The sequence below is a fragment of the Penicillium chermesinum genome, assembly GCF_028974085.1.
Source record: "Penicillium chermesinum strain IBT 19713 chromosome Unknown utg000002l:1.0-5270490.0:1.0-5274688.0, whole genome shotgun sequence".
NCBI classification, from domain to species: Eukaryota; Fungi; Ascomycota; class Eurotiomycetes; order Eurotiales; family Aspergillaceae; genus Penicillium; species Penicillium chermesinum.
The window spans coordinates 4072065-4092839 of record NW_026695312.1 but is presented as its reverse complement, the minus strand read 5'-3'; the positions used below and the strand labels follow the sequence as shown (position 1 = coordinate 4092839).

General features: G+C 50.3%; 9 protein-coding genes across 9 annotated transcripts; 6 read left to right on the top strand and 3 right to left on the bottom strand.

The window, feature by feature from the left end:
* Positions 1-218: 218 nt before the first annotated feature.
* On the top strand, positions 219-3360 carry N7468_002398 (uncharacterized protein; the record flags this gene model as incomplete). Its single annotated transcript, XM_058471695.1, has 8 exons — positions 219-254; positions 333-425; positions 518-603; positions 679-1400; positions 1455-1837; positions 1897-1976; positions 2041-2146; positions 2209-3360. 8 exons carry the CDS (start codon positions 219-221, stop codon positions 3358-3360), a joined length of 2658 nt encoding a protein of 885 aa, XP_058334836.1.
* A 544-nt stretch (positions 3361-3904) lies between these two features.
* N7468_002397 (putative MFS maltose transporter) lies at positions 3905-5696 on the bottom strand (the record flags this gene model as incomplete). Its single annotated transcript, XM_058471694.1, has 5 exons — positions 3905-4485; positions 4539-4842; positions 4897-5145; positions 5197-5451; positions 5523-5696. Coding segments are annotated over 5 exons (1563 nt in total), but the record flags the coding sequence as incomplete, so codon positions are not given.
* A 2078-nt stretch (positions 5697-7774) lies between these two features.
* Positions 7775-8774, top strand: N7468_002396 (glycoside hydrolase family 16 protein; the record flags this gene model as incomplete). The annotated part of the gene is made up of 4 exons (XM_058471693.1): positions 7775-7862; positions 7917-8039; positions 8089-8540; positions 8598-8774. The coding sequence occupies 4 exons, from the start codon at positions 7775-7777 to the stop codon at positions 8772-8774; spliced, it is 840 nt and encodes a 279-aa protein (XP_058334834.1).
* A 212-nt stretch (positions 8775-8986) lies between these two features.
* N7468_002395 (uncharacterized protein) lies at positions 8987-9400 on the top strand (the record flags this gene model as incomplete). Its single annotated transcript, XM_058471692.1, has 1 exon — positions 8987-9400. The coding sequence occupies one exon, from the start codon at positions 8987-8989 to the stop codon at positions 9398-9400; it is 414 nt and encodes a 137-aa protein (XP_058334833.1).
* Positions 9401-12693: 3293 nt separating this feature from the next.
* N7468_002394 (fungal specific transcription factor domain-containing protein) lies at positions 12694-13899 on the bottom strand (the record flags this gene model as incomplete). The annotated part of the gene is made up of 1 exon (XM_058471691.1): positions 12694-13899. One exon carries the CDS (start codon positions 13897-13899, stop codon positions 12694-12696), a length of 1206 nt encoding a protein of 401 aa, XP_058334832.1.
* A 679-nt stretch (positions 13900-14578) lies between these two features.
* N7468_002393 (uncharacterized protein) lies at positions 14579-15331 on the top strand (the record flags this gene model as incomplete). The annotated part of the gene is made up of 2 exons (XM_058471690.1): positions 14579-15138; positions 15199-15331. 2 exons carry the CDS (start codon positions 14579-14581, stop codon positions 15329-15331), a joined length of 693 nt encoding a protein of 230 aa, XP_058334831.1.
* Positions 15332-15681: 350 nt separating this feature from the next.
* Positions 15682-16224, bottom strand: N7468_002392 (GFA family protein; the record flags this gene model as incomplete). The annotated part of the gene is made up of 3 exons (XM_058471689.1): positions 15682-15881; positions 15942-16104; positions 16159-16224. The coding sequence occupies 3 exons, from the start codon at positions 16222-16224 to the stop codon at positions 15682-15684; spliced, it is 429 nt and encodes a 142-aa protein (XP_058334830.1).
* Positions 16225-16651: 427 nt separating this feature from the next.
* Positions 16652-18517, top strand: N7468_002391 (Zn(II)2Cys6 transcription factor; the record flags this gene model as incomplete). Its single annotated transcript, XM_058471688.1, is given in 5 exon segments — positions 16652-17030; positions 17152-17223; positions 17280-17757; positions 17812-18010; positions 18023-18517. Coding segments are annotated over 5 exon segments (1623 nt in total), but the record flags the coding sequence as incomplete, so codon positions are not given.
* A 561-nt stretch (positions 18518-19078) lies between these two features.
* On the top strand, positions 19079-20279 carry N7468_002390 (IST1 family protein; the record flags this gene model as incomplete). The annotated part of the gene is made up of 2 exons (XM_058471687.1): positions 19079-19967; positions 20065-20279. 2 exons carry the CDS (start codon positions 19079-19081, stop codon positions 20277-20279), a joined length of 1104 nt encoding a protein of 367 aa, XP_058334828.1.
* Positions 20280-20775: the final 496 nt, after the last annotated feature.

The following is a 20775-nucleotide window of genomic DNA, read 5'->3' as shown; positions in this document are numbered from 1 at the left end:
CTGCTCCGCGCCAAGCCCCGTCACACTGCGTTTCCCGGCCTTCGTCATCCTCCATTCCATCCCCATGGCCGCCCTCGGCGATCGAATGATCACCACCTTTAGACCCAACCTGCATTGGTCTTCCACCTTGGGCGCACCCCTCAATTCACCTTTACAGCGTTGTTTTCTTTTCTGATTATGCGCTGTACGCGCTCCTCACGGGCTTTCGACCTTGAATTATGGACCTCACTCGGCAAGAGTACCCAGCACTGCTGGTGAGTCGGTCCCCGGAGCTCTCATTCCCAAAGTCCAACATTGTGTGTGCTGACAATGGCTTCCTTCGCCCATCATAGGCCACTTTGCAACCAACCCAAGCCTCGGCCGTTCTAAATGACCGAGTCCGCGTGATCAACAAGACCCATACGGATATTGCCGACTTTCTCCAGGTAAGACCGAGCTGTGCCAGCCTCCCCGCATATTACTCGTGGTCGCATTCTTTAGATATGCGGGGTGCAGAGATTGACTTTGATGTGGATAGGAACGTCGCCGCGTGGAAGAGGCATATGCGCAAGGGTTGCGCAGGCTGGCATCCCGCCCGCAGCTGGACAATGGCGCTGCATTGGGGTAAGTCGCCCTCTCTGCCTTTACAAAGTCCTCGGCCTTCGGCACCAGGGGTATTCAGGCCTAACAAGCACTCAGAATCTTCCAAATCCCCTGGCAGCGCATCATCAATGCGACTGAGGCCCTCGCGACATCGCACGAGACCTTGGCGAACAAGATCGAGGAAGATGTGGAACGACCTCTCAGGGATTACAGCGATAATAACCGGGACATGCAATCAATGCCAGGAATCCAGAATAACCTGAGTAGTCTGGCCAAGAATCTCGAGACTGCGCAGAAAAAGGTCGAGAAGGCAAGAGACAAGAGTGCGAAGAACCCGAGACAATTGACGGTCGCGATCAATGCAGTTGAAGAAGTCACCCAACAGTGGGAGTCCCGTGCCCCCTTTGTCTTTGAACAACTCCAGGCTGCCGACGAGGGCCGACTGAACCATCTTCGTGATGTCCTGACACAATGGCAGACTCACGAGGTGGACCAGGTCGAGCGCAGTCGGCAAGCCGCGGAAAGTTGCCTGAATGTTCTTCTGCAAGTCGAAACTGCGGATGAAATCCAGACCTTTGCTGCGAAGATGAAGGGCAACCGTGTTCCGACTACCCCGGCGCCGGTGCGAAGACAAACATCTCAGTTGGATACTCCCACGGCCGCCCCGGCCGCTCCTGCTGCCTCAGCCTTTGAAGCTCCTGACAACACTCCGCCCCTTCCCCCTCCTCCGAGGATCCAGGATGATGCAGCCAGCCAACGGTCTTTTGGATCAGAAAGGCCAGCACCTGATCGGGCTACATCCACGCCAACACCAACCCGTGAGTATTTAGCTGTCAAACATAAAACCTATATGCTGATAATGACGTTTGTAGACCCGGAGCCGCCCGCTAAATCAACACCGCTGGGAGGCCTACGACGACTTGGTACTGTAATGGGACGCCGAAAGAGCATGGTCGTGTCTCCAGGCGCAAGCTTTGACAAGAAGGCAGACAAGAAGCGCAGCCCTTTTGCACCGTTCAAAAGAAGCGACTCATCGCGTGAAATGCAAATCCCAGAATCCCCACCCTCTACTGCTGATGGCCCCGTTACATCTTTCATGAATGATGAGCCTATGCGGAACTCGAGTGTGTCGCAAGATCATGATCCTGACGCTATCACGCACGCTCCGGTCACCTCATCCACACCCGCTGCGCCAGCTACGAACGGCGCTAGCCCGGATATCCATGCCAGAGTTACCAGCAATGGGACAGGCCAGGTACGAAACACAAACCATCTTATTAAGCAGCGAACGTGTTCATTAACCAGAATCTTTAGGCCCAGATTGACTCGGACGGGTTCGCTGAACGGCCTTCTACTATTGATGAAATAACACGCGCCCAGAGAGAAGCGGCAAGGTGAGCAACCTCTTCGTTCGGACAAAATATAATGAGTTTCGGTTCTTAATCCACCTTTCTCCAGTCTGGATGATTCCGGTATGAACTTGACGATTCGTGACAAACCCATCTTAGAAGATGAGAGCCAGGCAAAGCAGGCTATGGACGATATGGCAAATGCCCTTCGACTGGTAAGCGAATACGGTCCATATATGCATTAGCTATATTTACTCACCATCTTTCAAATTAACAGCAAGCTCAGAGCAACGTTGGTATCCGACGCACTGGTGGCACTGTTCGCGGCCGCCGCGATGTGAGGAACACGGTCTACATCCCCAACCCAAGCCCCGATATGATTTCTTCTCAGGCGCCGCCTTCTGACGTCCAACTGCCTTCGTCGCCAATCAAACATACTCCATCGCTCAGCACCGCGACTGATGACCATGCTACCTCCGACACCACGTCTGTTCGCTCAGGGCACACTATTCACGGCCACGGCCCAAGTATTCACCCGGAGCTTCATGAGCCAGGCCTAAACGCTTCCATCGTCGAGACCGTGAACGCCTGGTTCTCTGATGGTAACATTTCCAAATCCGTCGTGATGGGCGAACTTGCCTTGGCCCATAATCCCATCCCAGGAGCCTCGGCCGAACCAGCTCGAATCCGCCTCGACAACTTCCCAGTTCTTGAAAAGATTGCTGCAAACCCACAGTTCGTCCATGAGGTGACCCGCGAAGCCACCGACGAGAAACGCGGAGAATACGATCTGCAGCTAGCAAGCATTTCCCGGCCTCTGCCCACCGTCGCCTTCAAGTATCAAGTGCACCTTGACCCTGCCAACCCATCCACCTACTGTCCCGTGATCTTCAAACCGGTCTGGAATATCCAAGACTCCCAAGCCAGTGCCATCATCTTCTACTCTATCAACCCCGCCTTCGTGTCCCACCCTGCCGGATCCCTGGTCCTCAAGAACGTCGTCCTAACTGTCGGCCTCGACATCTCCCCGGAAGACGAGACCACCAAGGCTCTCCGCGAGAACGTCGCCCACGCCTCCAGCGCTGTCATGTACCCGAACACCGGCGCCACTTTCCGCCGCAAAAACTCAACCGTGACCTGGCGGCTCCCCGAGTTGGAAGTGAAAGCCCCGGATACAGGCGAGGAAGGCAAATTCCTCGTGCGCTTCGCGACATCCTCGCCGGGCCCGCGCAAGGGCAAAGTGGAAGCGAAATTCGAGCTGCACAGCGCCGGCAGCGCAGATCGTCTTGGCGTGAGCCAGGCTGTGGCTGACGCCCCGGCGAATGATCCGTTCTCGGATGAGGGTTCGCCTCACGACCCGTCTGCTGTTTCGTGGCAGGAGGTTCCGACGACTCGGAAGTTGGTTGGAGGGAAATATGTTTCTGCGTAGATAGGTTGTAGTATGTAATGTTGGCATCCGTATATACATTGGAGCTTCTATTCTTCGTTATTCCCCTCCCTGGCAGATGTCGAAAAGGCCCTGCTACAAGCATAGGACTTCGGTTCTGTGCCTGTCCCGTTCGTTTCTTCTTACAACATTTCACTTTGTTTGCAAATAGCGCTTGTTATTGGTCTTTGGGTTATGTAGTTAGGCATTCCAATTTATGTGTTCCACATATGGGTTGTGAGTAGTTCAAATTCGTGACATGCTAGTATACATGTCTTGTCCAGGGTCAAGCAGTACTAGTACAGGGCGTCACCTCGATTATCTCCGCGTACTGCATATATTCTTGCTCGAGTATTCTACTTGACTATTAGTAGGCATGATCGGTTACGACAGGTAGGAGAGGTTCAAGGTGGAACCAGCCAGGTCAAATATGCATTGACTCGAGTTTGTATCGATTAGTGCAAGAAATCATTGAAACCCATCTTTTCTCAAAAAGGTTAAGCCATGTAATATCTTAAGATAAAATTTCGTAGCAAGACATAGCCTCTCACTCATTGTCCCGAACGTCGATAACTGTCGACTTGAACTTCCGTGCAGGAACCTTCCGATTGAACAGAATATCCGTCTCACGGTAGGATCGGTTCTTCAGCTCAGGAAGGAAGAAATAAGCCATCAGCCAGCAAACTGTTGCTGTACCTCCCCAAACATAGCCGCACTTGCCCGCAAGGTTCCACCCCGTCGTGTTGAGCATCTTGGAGGAGAGGTAAATCATAGGGATCTCAGCGACATAGTACGCAGCACGACCGACACCGGTGCTCAAAGCGCGGAGACGAACAGACGATGTCTCGGCGATGACAGTGTAGGAGGTGGGACCAAGGGTACCTGCATAGACGAAGGAGATCAGGATTCCAAGCACAGCCTGAGCATAGTTTGTGGCCGAGGTTTGGGTGACAGAAGCACAGATTCCCAGGACGAGTAAGAATGTGATGTTGGTAGCTGTGCCCCACAGGTAGACAGTTCGACGACCGAACCAAGCACCCAGGAACCAGGAAAGTCCATTTGCCACGAATTGGAGGCAGGAGTTGATCAGGTTGAGCATGAAAGACTTTTGAGACGAGATACCAGCCTCTGCGAACGGTAGTCAGTATTGATGGGACATTTCTAGTCGAGGGACTACTCACGCTCAAAGAAGTAAGTTGCTTGGTTGGCAATCAAATTACCAGCAAAGTTCTGGGACGCATACATCAAGCAAGTGATGATAGTCCGTCGTCGATCCGTTCCTTTGAGCAAATCCAAGAGGGTAGGGGTACCACCCATGGAAGTTTCGATTTCGACAGTGCGCTCAATCATAGCGAGCGACTTCTGGGCTTGTTCACCCTTGTCACCGAGGCGTTCGATAGAGCGAAGAGCTTCGTCCCTGCGTCCCTTGCGGACCAACCACCACGGAGATTCTGGAGCCAAGAAAGCGAGAATCAAGATAGGGGTCTGCAAAAGTCAGCCATCTATGTCCGATAGACTAGAGGAGGAGTGGTCACCCACGGGAAAAATCCATTGTAAAGCGAGCGGAAGCTTCCAAGCCCACTTTGACGTCCAGTTGTTGGAGCCGTATGTAGCACCTGCGACGATGATGGATCCGATTGACCAGCTCATCTGCAGAGTGGCTGTCACTACGCCACGAAGATTGATAGGCACGACCTCACTGGCATAGGCGGGAGAGTTGGCGATGAAGAAACCCCAGGGCACGCCTTCGAAAGCTTGACCGATCGTCAGGACGGCAAGGGAGTCGGCCTGTATTGAATTAGATCCCGCGAGCTGTACGGGCTGGATTGAGGTACTCACAAAGAAAGAAATAAAGATGGTGGCATTCATGAGGACGAGAGCGAAGATCATAGTCCAGCGGTAACCGATGCGGTTAGTGATCGGCCCAGCCAAGAAGACGCCAACAAAGGCACCGCATTGGCCCGATTGGAAGAGAGCACTCTGCCAACGAGTAGGAATGACATATTTCCCGTCCGCCAGAACACCGAATTTCTTCTGGAAAGCTGGAAGTGCGACGAAGTTGCCATTCAGGAACATATCAAAGGATTCCATGACCTGATCGACGCGGTCATCGGGGTCAGCGGGTACGCCCGAAATGTGGGGGAAGTAGATTCGATCTAACTTACGATCGTGAAACACATGATGAAAGCCCACAGGCAGGCCCAGGGATGAGTCTTGACCGATTCCCATGTACCCATCTCATGCTCGCGAATCTCACCGGCGAAGGCATCGTTCATCAGATCTTCGTTCTTCAGCGTCTCATTCTGTTGAATTTCCGTTTTCTCCCCGAGGGCAGGGCGCCCTTGAGTTCAGTCGTCGCAGACATAATCGCCCGTCTTATTCAATTGTTGGCTCGCCGCAAGAATGCCTGACGCCAGTAGAAGTGATTGATATTCCCAGAATCAAGCGAAGGGAGGATTGAAAAGGGAAAAAGGGAAGTGAAGGGGGGGGGGGGGGGTTGTAAAGTGAGCAAAAGGGAAGGGGGGGGCCTAGGAGGGAAAGAGCCACCCAGAAACAGACTTGAATGAATGCAGCAGGGGAGAGCATCCCCAAATCTTATATGATTCCCTACCGATGGCGCTAGTTGCGTCCCTAACCTCTCCCCGCGTGATACATTTTCCCCACGAGGCTCATATTAGCAGAGCTAGATCCCCGGTAGAAATGTAACCTTAAACGACCGGCTAGAACTAATTAGCCGAGATCAGCAACTCAAGCAACTTGGGCTGCTTGCAAAATTACCCTATTGGACCGACCAGGCTCGCCCAAGGGCAGCGGCGGGCCGTGGGTTGGACCAGGACGATGGGAAAAGGGGGACTGAACCGGGGAGGCTCACGCCTAACGGCCGCCTACTGGTCACCTCCTGGTCGTTTCCTGGTCGTCTAGTGGTCACGAATCCGGGGAGACGGATGCGGGGCCTGGCTTTCCAAGAAAGAATTACGAGTCCCAAGAAATTTTTTCAGTGCTTGTTTTGCCTTTTGCCCTCCCGCTTTGGCTGTGGCGTTTTCTGGAATCTGACCACCCAAGCCTTCGGCATGTTACGTTTTAGGATGCGACCGTTCTACAGCAGCTCGGAGGGCACATCCAAGACGCAAATGGACAGGAAGTCCGGGGTAGAAGTCATGTGGGACGGTGCTCTTGCGATTTTGACTCAAATAAGGCCAGACCCGCCCAGTGGAGAAGGCCATTGGTCGACTTGATTCGTATACGGGGATACCCAAACACAAACGCGGCCCTCGTGGCTTCCCAGCTGCAGGGGAACGCCTAAGCCATAATTGGTGGAAATTCCTGCTACTCTATGTGGGGGGCTGGGTTAGTCTAGCGTTCAGGGCCTCCGGGGAATCCATCCAAACCGGGAAGATTGTCGAAGGGGTCATTGCTGTCGGGGCGGGATTTCCCTGCTTCGACCACTCGGGTTGTCAAGTCTACGTTAGGACCGGACTCCCCAAGGACCACACGGGATCTATTATAACTAAGGCCATCTATCTCATATAGCCCTTCATGCATTCTAACATAGAATTCATCTTAGCCATCGGCTTCTTCCTTTTAGAACTAAGCTCAAGACATGTAGGCGAAGCTCTACCCGCGAAGATAGGTCGAACGTGGCCAAGCTCTCAGCCATTGTCCAAGCACTACTACTAACGAGTAAGCTTCCAGTTGGACTGGTCAAACCTGAGATCTGCCAGTGCAAGTCGTCATGTACTAGTAGTTGAGCTCTCGATTGAGGTTTTAACATACGCTCAGTACTTGGAATTATCTGGCTTAATAGATGAGATCCCACAACTTCAAGTTAACATTTGAAGTTTCATGCTCCCAGTTCTAGTACTAAGTGCTACTATTCGGCTGGACCAAATCCCAAAATATTGTATGGACTACAGACCAACTGTCAATACGGAATACCGGGGGATTTAAACGTCTTCCGACCCGCGTACCATCTTCAGCCTCGACTACGAGACTGAGCGCCATGCAAAAGATCGACGGCGCTTAAGCCCAAAGATGGTTCGTCAGACCACGAGAACAAGTCCAGACGCCTGGATAATATGAGGGGCTATTAGTGACTGCGTTGATCCAATCATGTCGATTGCTTGTGCAGATCTTACCCAATAATGGCACGGATCAATACTAGTTCCGTGTGAGCGCCTAATAATGGCACCAGAAGGACGGAATGCTCCAAGGGGCCCTTCTGGAGCTGCAGTTATGTTGCAAAGTAGAAATGGACCAAATCCTCCTGTTGGATCTGTAGCTTTCATCGATCTCTTTTCCTCTACAAGATTCGAGAATTAAGCAACTAAGGCTTGTATGCAAATTACTGCACATAATCATGCTTCTCTTCTATACGAGTATCTCCGCGCTTCTCTTAGGGATTGCTTCAGCCCGAAACATGTCCATCAATTGTCACTACTACCAAACGGATAGCGACACTTCTGCAAGATTCAAGCACCATCGCTTCTACGATTTTCGCTCCCTAGGTATTGCGCACATTCTCTATCGCAAGAGCAAATAGTCTCGCTAACGATATGAAGATGCCCGGTATCAGCTCCACTCAAACGCCTTCACTGATGACTGGAGCATCCAGACCTGGGGCACAGCACCTGCACCGTCAAGGCCGGTCAGAATGCAGCGCATTGCTCAAAATGTCAATATTCGTATGTGCCCATGAAGACATCCCTCTCTCGCACTAACGACCGAAAACAGGACACGAGAAAGCAAAAGATTCTAATTCATATCTTTCCCTGCGGGCATCCAGGACTAAAGACTCTTACAACACCGCAGAAATCGAGTTCAAGCAGCAGAACATCCTCCACGCTTCGATTCGTGTTCGCGCTCGTGTCAGAGGTGCAGCTGGTGCCTGTGCCGGTATCTTTACCTACCGCGACGATAGCTGCGAGAGTGACATCGAGATGTTGACGAGTGATCCGACAAATCGAATCCATTATACCAACCAGCCTGGCACTGATAGTAATGGAGAGGAGATGCCTGATGCCTCCACTAATATGACCCTGCCTGGGGGAGCGCGCTGGACTGACTGGAATGACCATCGCTTGGATTGGACCCCTGAGACGAGTGCTTGGTACGTCAATGGGGCACTAGCTACTACGAAGACGTACAGCATTCCCAAGAAAGCAAGCTCGGTGATATTGAATATGGTGAGTTTCTCCCGATTGGCATACCCATCATGTAACACAATCCCTGATCGAATTTAGTGGGGTGATGGTGGTTCGTGGACTGGGGATATGGACGTGGGTGCTTCTGCGGATCTTCAAGTTCAATGGATCGAAATGGTGTTCAACACCACTGATATAGTACCACGATCCAACAAATTCACGTCGCAGCGAGACGTGGTCTGCCTCGTGGACAAAGTAAGGAGAGGCAGGAGATGAGCGGGACTACACCAAACATGCTTGCCAAGTTATGACGTTCAACTGTATGATAACCATGTCTGTATGACTTCCCTTCGGATAATGTTGCTAGAAACCTATATTTACTTCTTTGCTGTGAACTAAGAATTCAATTTAATTACGACGCGATCATGAGTGCAGCCTTTGCATAAATTGGCTAGCGGGGCAACCACCAGGCGTCCCAACCAGTCACAATGATCCATCTGAGCTTCAGCAACGGCTTTTTCAGACCACCTCATCTCATTCGAGGATTGAACGTGGGGTATATTAAGGTCAAAGTTGTCATCCAATGGAATTTACCAAACCGGTTATCATTCTCGTCCCGGGTGCCTGGCACTAAGGTTAATAATACGGTCTTCTCGCAAGCAAATTGCGCGCTAAAGAATGCAAAGTGGAAGCGGTCATACCATCAGCAGGAGAGACTCAAAACTGTGCCTATGATGATACGAGTCACATTCGCGTGTCATATCTCAGCAACCTCGTTGCCCAAGGGAAAGGGATCATCTTCTATTTGCATTCATACGGAGGAGTTCCCGGGACCAAATGCGTCAGGGCCTAGCACACAAATTGACCTTACTGCACAAAGCCAGGCGGTGTTATCAGCATGAACGTTCCAGAGTCCGAATATTTGGCAATATTAGTCACTAATATAGAATGGAAATGCGTATCCCAAGGACCCACGAGAAAATTTTCATAATTATCTCGACGATATGAAGCTTCCTATCATATTGCTAAGCTAGTGTATCACTCGCTCGAAGCAATGCGCACCCCGCTGACATATGAAGCTTATTGTGATGTAGCGATTCACTATACGTAGAAATGCTCTCAACTCAGTTAATTGACACTCCGTGCATATGCTTTATAATCAAATCTAAGTTACGAGATTTTTGGAAGCCTGATTACGAGACTTGACATTCGGTTCGACATCCAGGCATCCAGTCGCAAAAATGATTATCGGATTGTCTGAATGACCTGCACATATTCAGGTTCTTCTTCTCATTCCCACCTCATCTTCTCCACTTCCCCACTTCATCTCCCTTACCCCCACTACACGCGTCCTATACACGGGGTGACCCAAAACCAGAGAAGAGATATCAACTCGGTTGTGGATTTATGGAGACTTGTGCCGTATGCGGCCCAGTTTTGAAATCCAAAATGATGGCGCATCAGGGCGAGCGTCTGGTCAGCGACCTCTGCAAGTCGGCCCATTCCTTATTCTGGGAAGCAGAACGAGTCACTATCCCCTCGTCCTTGGCAAGCATGACTACGAACGACTCTGAAGCAGACAAAGTGAACAGTCATTCGAACCGGAGTTCAATCACGCCATATGTCGATACAAAACAGGCATATTTAAGTCCCGTTGAATCTCGGGCCGGCGTGCTTGAATTCTCCAACCGATACAGGACATCCACAACTACAACTATCTGATGGACGGTCTTGGAGGTTCCATGGGATTCCTTATGACAATGATCCAAAATGGCATGCCGTTAACGGGGTTTACATCAGCCCTTTGCGCATCGGGAACGCATGGTATCCGGATGACGCCCTGTTTCCCCTCAAAGACGAACTCCAAAGTCACTGTTTTGAGGTCCTACGGATCCATCGCATGCGTATCTCATCGGTTGAATTACTTTACTGTCGACCAAGACTCAACCAATACATGCCGCCGGCCTTAACACTGAGGATCATATCCAGAGATGGAGATTTCACCGATTCCGGCGCCAAAGTGGTTCTTTGAGATCCAGGATGTGGTAGATTCTCAGCGGAGTAACCTCGCCGTCGCTCCCAATCATTGTGGTTCCTCTTCCCTTAGCCATCCAAGAAGTCGATTTGAACACCTTTTCCTTGGTTTTGATCACCAAAATGGCAGAAACCATGCCACTGACGGCCCTGTAAGCGGCGTTGGGGGCCGGGACGAGGCTGTGGCACGTCCTTGGCGCAGTCCTTGCTACGATTGTCGTCCTGGCAGTTGTTTTCTGCGGTGTATACTGGTGTGTCAAATTCTTACAGAACCGGTAAGATGTCTATGTTAACTCCCAAAATGCCTCGCAAATCTTTGTTAATGCCTGTACTATAGATATATACCCATGGGACCACTTCTTAAGGGTACACCCGCGGAGGGCCTCAGGTTCGCCCGCATTTCACTTAGTCTGCACCGTTCCAGTGAGTCCAGAGGCTCCATGCCTGTCAAGGAATTGAAAGTCCTAATGGGCTTGTAGTAACCCCAGCATGGATTGTCGGTTTCGTTCTTTGGGTCTTATCAGAGAGACGACCTAATGTCAGGATTAATCTCTCTCTATAATTACAGTAGATATTATCCATGCGAAACTACTGCAACCCAAAAACATGTTCCCGGTCGAGCAGTGGAGGAATGTCCTCAACTTAGTGATTTCCATTCAGGAGAATACTGAGGTCGGCTCGGGCAACTTATTACAATCTATTCATATATTAGGCTAGTACCCCTGCTCACGAAGAGGGCCAAGTCAAGCGTATCATATAAATTGTTTCTCTTCCCAAGAAATATATTATTTCAGCTCTGACGGGCCTGGTTTAGGGACAGTATGGGCTTGAATAGATGCAATGTTATCAAATCAGCCACACATTTGTGGTCGGATGTCTTACTTAGTGTATTCCCCCCAACATTTAATTCGGTTAATGGAATGACTGCCAATCACGTTCATTGAATAGCTTGGAAACCACGCCCCTGGCAAATGGTCCCAGTTTCAGATATCATCTTTTCTCGCTGCTCGTTTGGTCGACACATTGAGCTTTCCTTGGTGGGATGAACTAGAAATGATATTTTTAGAGGATTTCGATCCTGCTCTGAGATCACGTTGTCTTGAAAGACGTCTTCGGGCTTTGCTGGTTTGATTTTCAAAGGATTCTTCCTTTTTGGAGAAATGACCTGATGCGTCGTTCTGCTAGAGTCTAGGCAATGCACCACGCAGATGTCTGGCTTGTTAGGTTTGAGCAGTAGTCTAGAAGAGGACCCTAAGACTCACCGAAGGATCCTTTTGACACGAACGCCCAGTGCTCAAGGCAGTCGCAAGGCTGCTTTATACATGGGCATTTGCTTAGAGGCCTGCCAGGCCTGCGGACCTTTTTCATGAGCCGACCGAAGTGCTGACATTTCAAGGATCGATGACCGCGAATACACGATTCGCTTTCCACAAGTTCGGATTAGCCAGTTTCTAGAAGACAGGACGTTCTTTGTGCTGGTGACTTACCATGCCCATTTCACTCCTTGCTTGTCCACAGGCATGGTGGTTCCTCGTCACGAACAAATTGACACAAGGACCAGGTGGGTGTCGAATTACAAAAGATCAAAAATAAAATGAGACGCAGAAAAATGTCGGCAGAAGTATCCTACTTGGAATGAACCGGATATCGGCTTTTATGATGCTTGCATAATTGAGTCTGCTTCCGGGATTGGTTGGTTTGATAATAAATCGCTCAAACTACCGCGATCATGCAGATCACCCCTGCCGGATGTCGATCTCCGAGAGAAAGTCATCAATCGAACGAATTGAGTATGCCTTTATAAATCAAATCGCTCAGACTAATGCAGAGTAAGTGCTAAGCCCATGCCATCTCCGCCACCTCGAGATAAAAAATCGGAGCGCGCCTGCGTTGTGCTAATGCCGAGCACAACTTCCGGTATTTCCATGACCCCATCTCGTAAGGCAGTTGTGGAGCTCGAGAGCGTGAGCCTCTGCTTTTCAAGTACTGAGAGAGTAAAAAGAACATCAATTGTTCCCTGATCGCGCGATCGGACAATCGGTCCAGATCGTCGAACTCAAATTTTGCCCAAGATTGGACAAACATCAATATTGTCTTCGGCGGATAAGGAACACCTATCACGATGTTAGAAGCTTAGGGCCTTGATAAAAAAGTGACTTGCTCAACTGCTTACTTGCGAGTCGACGACCATCTGCGTATAATTGCATGATGGGGAGAGTACTTCGAAAAGGGTGGATGACAGCAGTGATCCATTCCGGGAGCTGGTGGACAATTTCAGATAGAGACGCAGAAACTCCAGCGCGTGCTTGTGGTATATAGTCATAGTTTCTCTTATTTGATCAGAATTATTCAATTGGAAGATGATGATCTGCATCGCTTTGAGGAGAGGACGCAGGACATGAAGCCGCAGAAGGATCCGTGGCTCCGGTGCTGAATTTACCATGCTGAAAGACACACAAATGCTGTCGAGTGTGCCCAGCGTGCGACTCAATGTTCTGGCACTATCTTCGGCATTTTTCTCACAAAAGGTACCGTCGACGGTCGCGTGGAGGAATGCAATCCGATCCTTGGCAGATTCGTATAGAGCGTTTTGTAATTCACACCCAGGCCACAAATGAGTGGGTCGCGACGTGTGCCTTCCACCAAGATATACATCCACGTCATAATCCACATTTTGAACCCATGGAATGCTTGTACCCTGTTCGAGAGCGACTTGGATGTCAATTTCCACGATACTCGCCCAAAGGCGTCGTCGGAGCTGCTTATCGAAGTCGGACATGGCGTCCAGGTCGGAAGGATCCCGATGAAGTCGCGCGTGTACAGCAATCTTGGCCAGCCTTTGTATCCAAGTTCGAGCTTCTTTTCTATCAGCTGTTGTTCCTTTGTACAAAGCGAATAAGCAAATTGTTTGCAGCGAAAGGAGATCCAAGCGCTGGTTGTCGATCAACAAGTAACAATAATGCTCGACGCATTCTATCCACGAGGAGAGTCTTTCAGAATGATCCTGGTTTTGTGAGGGCATGTCATGATCAATTGACCTCTGGCCGAGGACCATCATCGCTAATGCGAGAACTCTGAAGCCCAAGGACATTCGTCTGATGCCGATGCAAGTGTCATAATATTCTTTCCAGAATGTGTCCTTGTGCACCACGCAGTACACCCGCTCCCATGTATCAAAATAGGCATGAAGCAAAGGTGTAGCAATATCGTGATCTGGGGAAACAGATGTCGCATTGAGAGCCTTCAATCCACTGTCGATTGCATTTCTGGGGTTTGAAGCGTGAAGGTATGCCTCAGCCTGCTGACAGAGCTCATTTTGGATACTGAAGGTCTCTGGTGTGTAACAAATACAATGTCGAATGAACATGCTAAATCCCGTCCATTGCTGGAAGTAAGGTAAATATCAAGCATATGTGAGGTCTTCGGAAGGGGGCTCTCACGGGTATTTGGAGGACAGGACATCTTCTTTCTCGTTCAATTGGGTAGGAGGATGTGATTTCATGGCTCACGCCAGTATCTTGTTCCATAGTGAATGTTATATCAGTGGACGGTATTAGAGGAGAAACATAGAATGACAGTCCTATTCGTAGCCGAAGAGAATGGGTCAATGTGTGATCATGCCATGCTGCGGAACCAGCCGTTCAGAGGCTGAAGCGATAGCCTGGCACATAGATTAAACAACAAAGCATGTTCTGAGATGCAGGTAAAATTGAAGGAAAGGACTTACTATAAATGAGAGAAACCTTGTCCAATAGAAAGAAAGTACGTACGTGACTCCCACATGAGCACATTTGCGCCCATATCGTCCCCACTCGATCGGGACATGTACTATAGTGGGGCCTGCACTGTAGTACGACGACTCTGGGGAGCGATGTATACACCAACACTCGTTCTGATCTCCACACACCACTTCAGGTTTCAGGCGGACGCCTGCATGTTTGGTGGTGGAATTTACTACTGTAGAACGTCCACAAACCCAAACCTTTCCACCTCGCGACTTGGAGCCAAAACTGTCGCGCCTGTCAACCTTCCCAACGACAACCACCATGGCTTCACAAGCCACCCATTTAGCACAGATTCCCTCCGGCGATTACGATTCCCAGATGTGTATGCCAATGGTCTTCGATTTCACCACCAAGGTGACTTTTCTATTCAGCAGCTGGACAACTACGACAACAGCCTCTTATGTCCTGCTGCTGGCTTTTGTCTTCCTTCTCCCCGTGCTGAAGGGCTTCCTAGGCCTATTGAAGAATCATCTCGTCCTCGCACATCCAGAAGCGGCGTTCTGCGAGCTTTTTGCGTTTCTGGTGGATCTACGGACTACCCAACAACATCGCCACGCAGCCCGATACCAACTCACCCCGCCGTCGCAAGATAATGAACTCGAGGAGCTAGATGCGGTTGAAGAAGCCGTTTCTTTGCCCACGGCGCATATTCTAGGTCCACCAGTTAACTCTCTATTGTACGAGAGTCGCCCCACTTGGCCGCAAAAGTTCGCGAACCTCATGGCTTGGCTCCGGTCATGGTGTCGATGGACTCGGAGCTGGACGAACAACTCCATATTCGCATTACTCGAGATCATTCGAACTATTGTTGTCTATGTTCTGTAAATTTTGGATTATATCTCCATTCATGGCATACTTTGTGCTAACAAGTGATATTACAGTATGATAGCTGTTATGAGCCTGAATTTTGGGGTCCTCTGCGCCGTCCTCGGGGGCGTGCTAGTGGAGGAGCTATTACTTGGTCGTTACACGCGGTCATCACCCAACAAGAGTAAGGATCAGTGTCATGAGTAATGGACTGCTATCTCAAAGCTTCATGATCTTTGATAGCTATTTTAGTTGAGGCCCCTTTACCTGAATTTTTTTTTTTCGAAGCCCTTTACTATCCTGTTGTTTGTGAGGCCCTTTTACCAGCCTTGAGTAGCTAATCAAGCACTGGCGGTTGTGTTCATTCGTGTCTGAGTACTACCATCTTCTCTCTGCCTCAGCCTAGGCTTAACATACCAGCCACCTTTGCTATTCCCGTAATGCTGTCTTACAAGTACAGAAGAAGGCCTATGATCCTTATGCTACTCAACTGATCTTCAGCTCGTATTTCAGGTGGATAAGCGGTTACTGGTTTCTGTTGTCATGGACTCCTTTGACTATCGAGCCGGCAGCATACCCTCAGACTGAATGGCCTCTTCGAAAGGCTTGACCCAGCAAATACGTCGTGCGGTATATAGCTCAACCCCGGGAATTTGTTGCTGAATGACATCTACATCGTCCAAAATGCCAGCTCGGAGAACTGTTGCCTCGTCGGGTTCCCCTGAGGATGTGAGTTTATGGCCGTAAAGCGGTGTCCCTGCACAGGTGAGTCCTCGCCGCTTCAACGCACACTTCCACCCCCTTTGGCGATACATACCACAGTCGGGGCAAAAGTAGTTCTTGATGCTGTTCCCACTATCGGCGCTCTTAGGTACCGCCTTGGGGTTCCCAGTGATCCTAAGATCGGCAGTATTCACAAGAAAGTTGTACGAGTATAGCCCCCCGGTGAGCTTGCGACAATCAATGCAGTGGCACAAGGCCTACAGGACTTGGGTCAGTATTCCACTGGCTTCTTCACGAACGGGTATGCTCACAGTCACGATGGGCTCGCCATCATATTCGACGCGAACGTTCTTGCAGAAACAGCTACCGGCAGGCATATTGGTATCAGGAATAGTAAGAGTAAGGCTTTTCACTTTTGAAAGTCCTGGCTTTGCCCGCGACAGAGAGTTGTTAAATATGACTCAACAGCCACTTCCCAACTCTACCGCTATTTCAGCCAGAAAGGCTATGGACCCCAACACAACAATTCTCAGAACAAATCGTTGGGATCCGAAACCGACCCCCAGCCCCCGCCCGGTCCCGGCGGGCATAGTTAAAGAGGATGACTAACTGCTAACGAGTCCGCCTGGGCACTCCTGGGCATGCAAGATTGGCCCTGACAGAAGGGGCAAGGCGCCTCCACGTCCAGCACAGCTGCTCTCCTTAGTTGGGTCTCGGTACGTTGCAAGCTTATCGATTAAAACCCACCTTGTGTCTTGGCGCACGTGGGGCGGTGATTCTTGGTTCTCCAGGATACAAGCAGTCCCGAGTCGCAGCCCCGCTTCGTTCCGAAGCCATCAGTCAGCGAAACTCGCTGGACTCGCAAAGACATCAAGTCTGACAGCTACAACAACTCTGATGGAGCGCAAATTTGCCCCGTGCTATACTTGTCGTACCCGGCGCATTCAATGCGACCAGTCCAGCTTACCGTGTGCTAAATGCCTGAAGGCTGGCCGGGAATGCTTCGACAAAAGACCTGTCCGATGGGTCAAAGGCGTCGCTATTCGGGGGAAGATGCAAGGCCAGTCTTATGCACACACTAGTAATGCCATCGTCCCTCGCAAGAAAACGAGCAAAGCCACTACTGCGTCGCGCTCGAGCCCATTGACTCGACCAGGCACTCTCAGGCATAGCGATAGTAGTGGTAAGCCCCCGTGCAGAACAGCCCCACCTTATCCACATATCTAGTGTTGGTACTGCTAGCATGGCGACTAGAGATGGCTAACCTGTCTCGCAAGTAGATTTCGCCCTTCACCTGCCGAAAGGATTACCAGCGGCTCTACAAGACCCATCAATATCCAACCTAGATCCAGTATCCCGATACTATATGGACTATTGTAAGTTTGAGATGCCCTGAGATTGGAAGGGTAGCCTACTGATCCTTCTATTCCAGATAATGAGCATATATGCAAACTGTTTATCGTATATGATAGTGAGAAGAATCCGTTCAGGAGCCTCATTCCGATCGGCCTGAAGGATCCCATCCTCCTCAAAGCGCTCCTCGCACTTGCAGCACGCCATCATGCGAATACTGGCAAATGCTTCCGTCAAGCCGATCCACTAACTCTTTTGACGTATGCCAGTGCCAATCGCGAAGCACTTATGTTCAAGGACCAAGCTGTCGAGTCGCTTTCGCGTTCAATACAACATAAAACGTTACCTACCGACGACGCCACTGTGGCCAGCATCTTCCTCTTGATTTTTCTAGATCTGCTGGAGTCAGGCAGTGATGGCTGGAATTTTCATCTGGAAGGAGTGAAAAAGCTGATCGATTCAACCTATCTGCATTCCGACTCCGAGGCTGTGATCAATGGAGGTCCAGGTGAGACAGTGCGCGAACTGCGCGCCTTCATCACCAAGCAGATACATTTGTGAGTCCCTATCATCTTGGAAGTTTTAAGTCTTTTCTGATTCATGCGTGTTAGAATTGAAACACTCGGAGCGACCTTCTTGCGCCCACGATTGCTATCCCCGTTCACTCCTTTCGAACCAAAAGAAATCCAGCCGCAAGAAACCATCGAGCGCTCTTTCCTTGGATGCCCAGAATACATCCTGACTGCTATTCAATGCTTTTCTACCCAAAGAGATAGCATTGCGGTCTCACCACCTCTGGATCAAACCTCGGTTGATTCCCAGAGCAAGGAAATCGTATCGTTACTGAACCTCGTCCAGCAATTCGACTGCTACGCGTGGGCGTCAAGTGTGCAAAAATCACGAACCCCCTCTCAAGAAGAAATATCAAGTCTCTTTAAACTATCACAGGCATACAAAGTGGGGACTCTCATGTACGGTCGGCGAATCCAGAACGCATTGACGGGAGAGTTTACTATCCAAGAGGAACTCCTGTCTGAGCTTCTTGGTTTGATCGATTCCCTGAAAGACGACTACCTGATGTTCAAGTGCATTCTCTGGCCTATCTTCGTTGCTGGCTTGGAATGCCAAGGCCAAGCTCAAAGACATTTCCTTGAACGCTCCCTGGAGAAATTTTGGGTGGTCACAAAGTGTTTGAATGCTGTTAATGCTGCGAAGACCCTTCAAGATTACTGGGATCAAGCAGATGCTTCGGAGGAGTCTCGGTCCCACTGGATATTCAATATTGGCAACCTTGGTCGAGATTGGCTATGGATATAGAATGTATACATATTGACACGTGATAGAGTAGGAGTATCGGCCGGTTGTGAGTAATTTCGAAATACACTGCTTGTCGTCTTTTCGTCTTCGAGTTCAAGGCACCATTTTTCGAGCCCAAACAATGCATTATGTCTTTTTACTATCATCAACTTGAAGTTGATATATATCCGTGCGTAACTAATAAAATATTCCCTTACAGAAATCTCATGAACAAAATAATAGCAAAGGAGAAAATCTTCTTTATATTGATAGATAGCATTCAAGTTCAAGTTCCCGCATAGCTTATCCTGATGATGCCTGGCGTAAACACGCTCAGCAGGCAATCACCCAAGGGCGCCCCGGTAACCCCCCAACCCCCCCAATCCACCCCCGCGCCTACATTCCTCTACATCCACCCTATCCACGCCAAAATGCCTCCCTCGGCGCAAACAGTGAGTGACCTGCCACAAGGAGACAATTTTGTTTCAGTGGTTTCTATCTTCCTACCTGCTCCACCATTCCTCCAACTTGCCCCCTTCGCTGCCTGCATCTTACCCCGCACCGTCATCGCGACCCATCTTGATGGATCTCAAGCCTCCCCAGCAACAGCGTACACATAGAGGTTCGCAAAGCGACACGCGCAGAGCTGACAGAACTCTTCCGCAGACCAGACTAGTATCGACGCTCCGACTCCTCATCCCTCGCCTCCGTCTCCTCCAAAAGAAAGACACCGCGTCCTCCGTCGTCCAGCGCCGCGAACTCTCTCAACTTCTCAGCGAAGGGCGCGAGGCCTCCGCCCGCATCCGCGTCGAAAATGTCATCGCAACCGATATCGCCGTCGAAGTGATGGAAATGGTCGAGCTGTACTGCGAACTCCTCCTCGCGCGCGCCAACGTGCTGGACCAGCTAGCGTTCGGCGAGAAGGGCACGCGTGCCCGCCTCCGGGCCAAGGAGTTGCTTAAGAAACACACACAGGCGCAAGCCGCAGCTGACGGCTCTACCAACCCACCTGCGGAGAGTTCCGCGCCTCGCTTTGGTTTCTCCTGGCTCGCGGGATCGCAGAAAAAGGACAAAGAAGCGAACACGGCCGATTTACCGTCGGAGGATGAGGATACTTATATGGATACGGCGCTGGACGAGGCTGCTGTGGCTGTGTTCTACGCGTGGCATCGGTTTCCGCATGATCTTCGCGAACTCACGATGCTCCGGAATATGCTGGGGGAGCGATATGGGAAGGAATTCATGACACTGGCGCAGGAAAATAAGATCGACACGGTCAAGGTCCCCGATAGGCTTTTGAAGGGATTGCGTGTTCGTCCACCGGGGCAAGAATTGGTGGAACTTTATCTCCGGGAGATCGCAAAGGCATACGGAGTTTCATGGCCTGCTGGCGAAGAAGAGGGGCTTGGAGATGCTCCACCGGAGTTTATTAATGGTCAGGATGACAGTCGTGATCCACCACAGACACCGAGTAAGCAGCAAGGAGATCCCTTTGTCGAACCAGACCTCTCAGAGGCGAGACGCGCATCGGAAACCAGTGAATTGAACAAAGCGACACCCCTCTCGAGGACCTACTGATGGCCGCAGCCCGGTCAGCGTCGCACCTCCTGCACCTCGAACTGATAATCCAAATCCGCGCGTCAAGGTTCCCGGAGACGAGTCAAACGATGTTGGGAAGGCAGGCAGTGCAACAACCAACAGGTCTCAGGCTAAGGGTGGTACTGGCATCCCGGAGCTCGACGAACTCACTAGGAGGTTTGCTGAGCTCAAGAGAAAGCCTTAAAACGGTGTGTGGATTTACCCGTGATATCTCGTGCTGTTAGGCCGTCACAGAATAGCTTTCTATTACGTTTGTGGACTCGCCGATCGTTCACATGGTAGGACGGTGTATCTCCCTCCAATATGAATACGAGCTTCCGAAGACCCTGGTTCTTTGATGCAGTCAGCCGTTGCAAATCCTGATTGATTCAAGTTTGACCCCCCCGACTAGATGAATTCCAAATCGAATTCAGTTCGTCTAACCCTTTTCACGTATGTCACTATGTCACGTATAAGTAGTCTGGCTCCTGATCTCAATTCTGAATCTGCCCCGGCTCAAGTGGCCCAACAATTTGTCCGAGACTGAAGCTCTTAGCCTAATGTTTGAAATTGAGACTAGAGTCTCAAGTTCGAAAATCATACAACTTAATGACTAACAACATTCCTTGTGCCTCCTACATGTCACTTGTAAGGTACATACTAACAATACATAGTCCACAGCCATTGGGAATAGAAAAGCC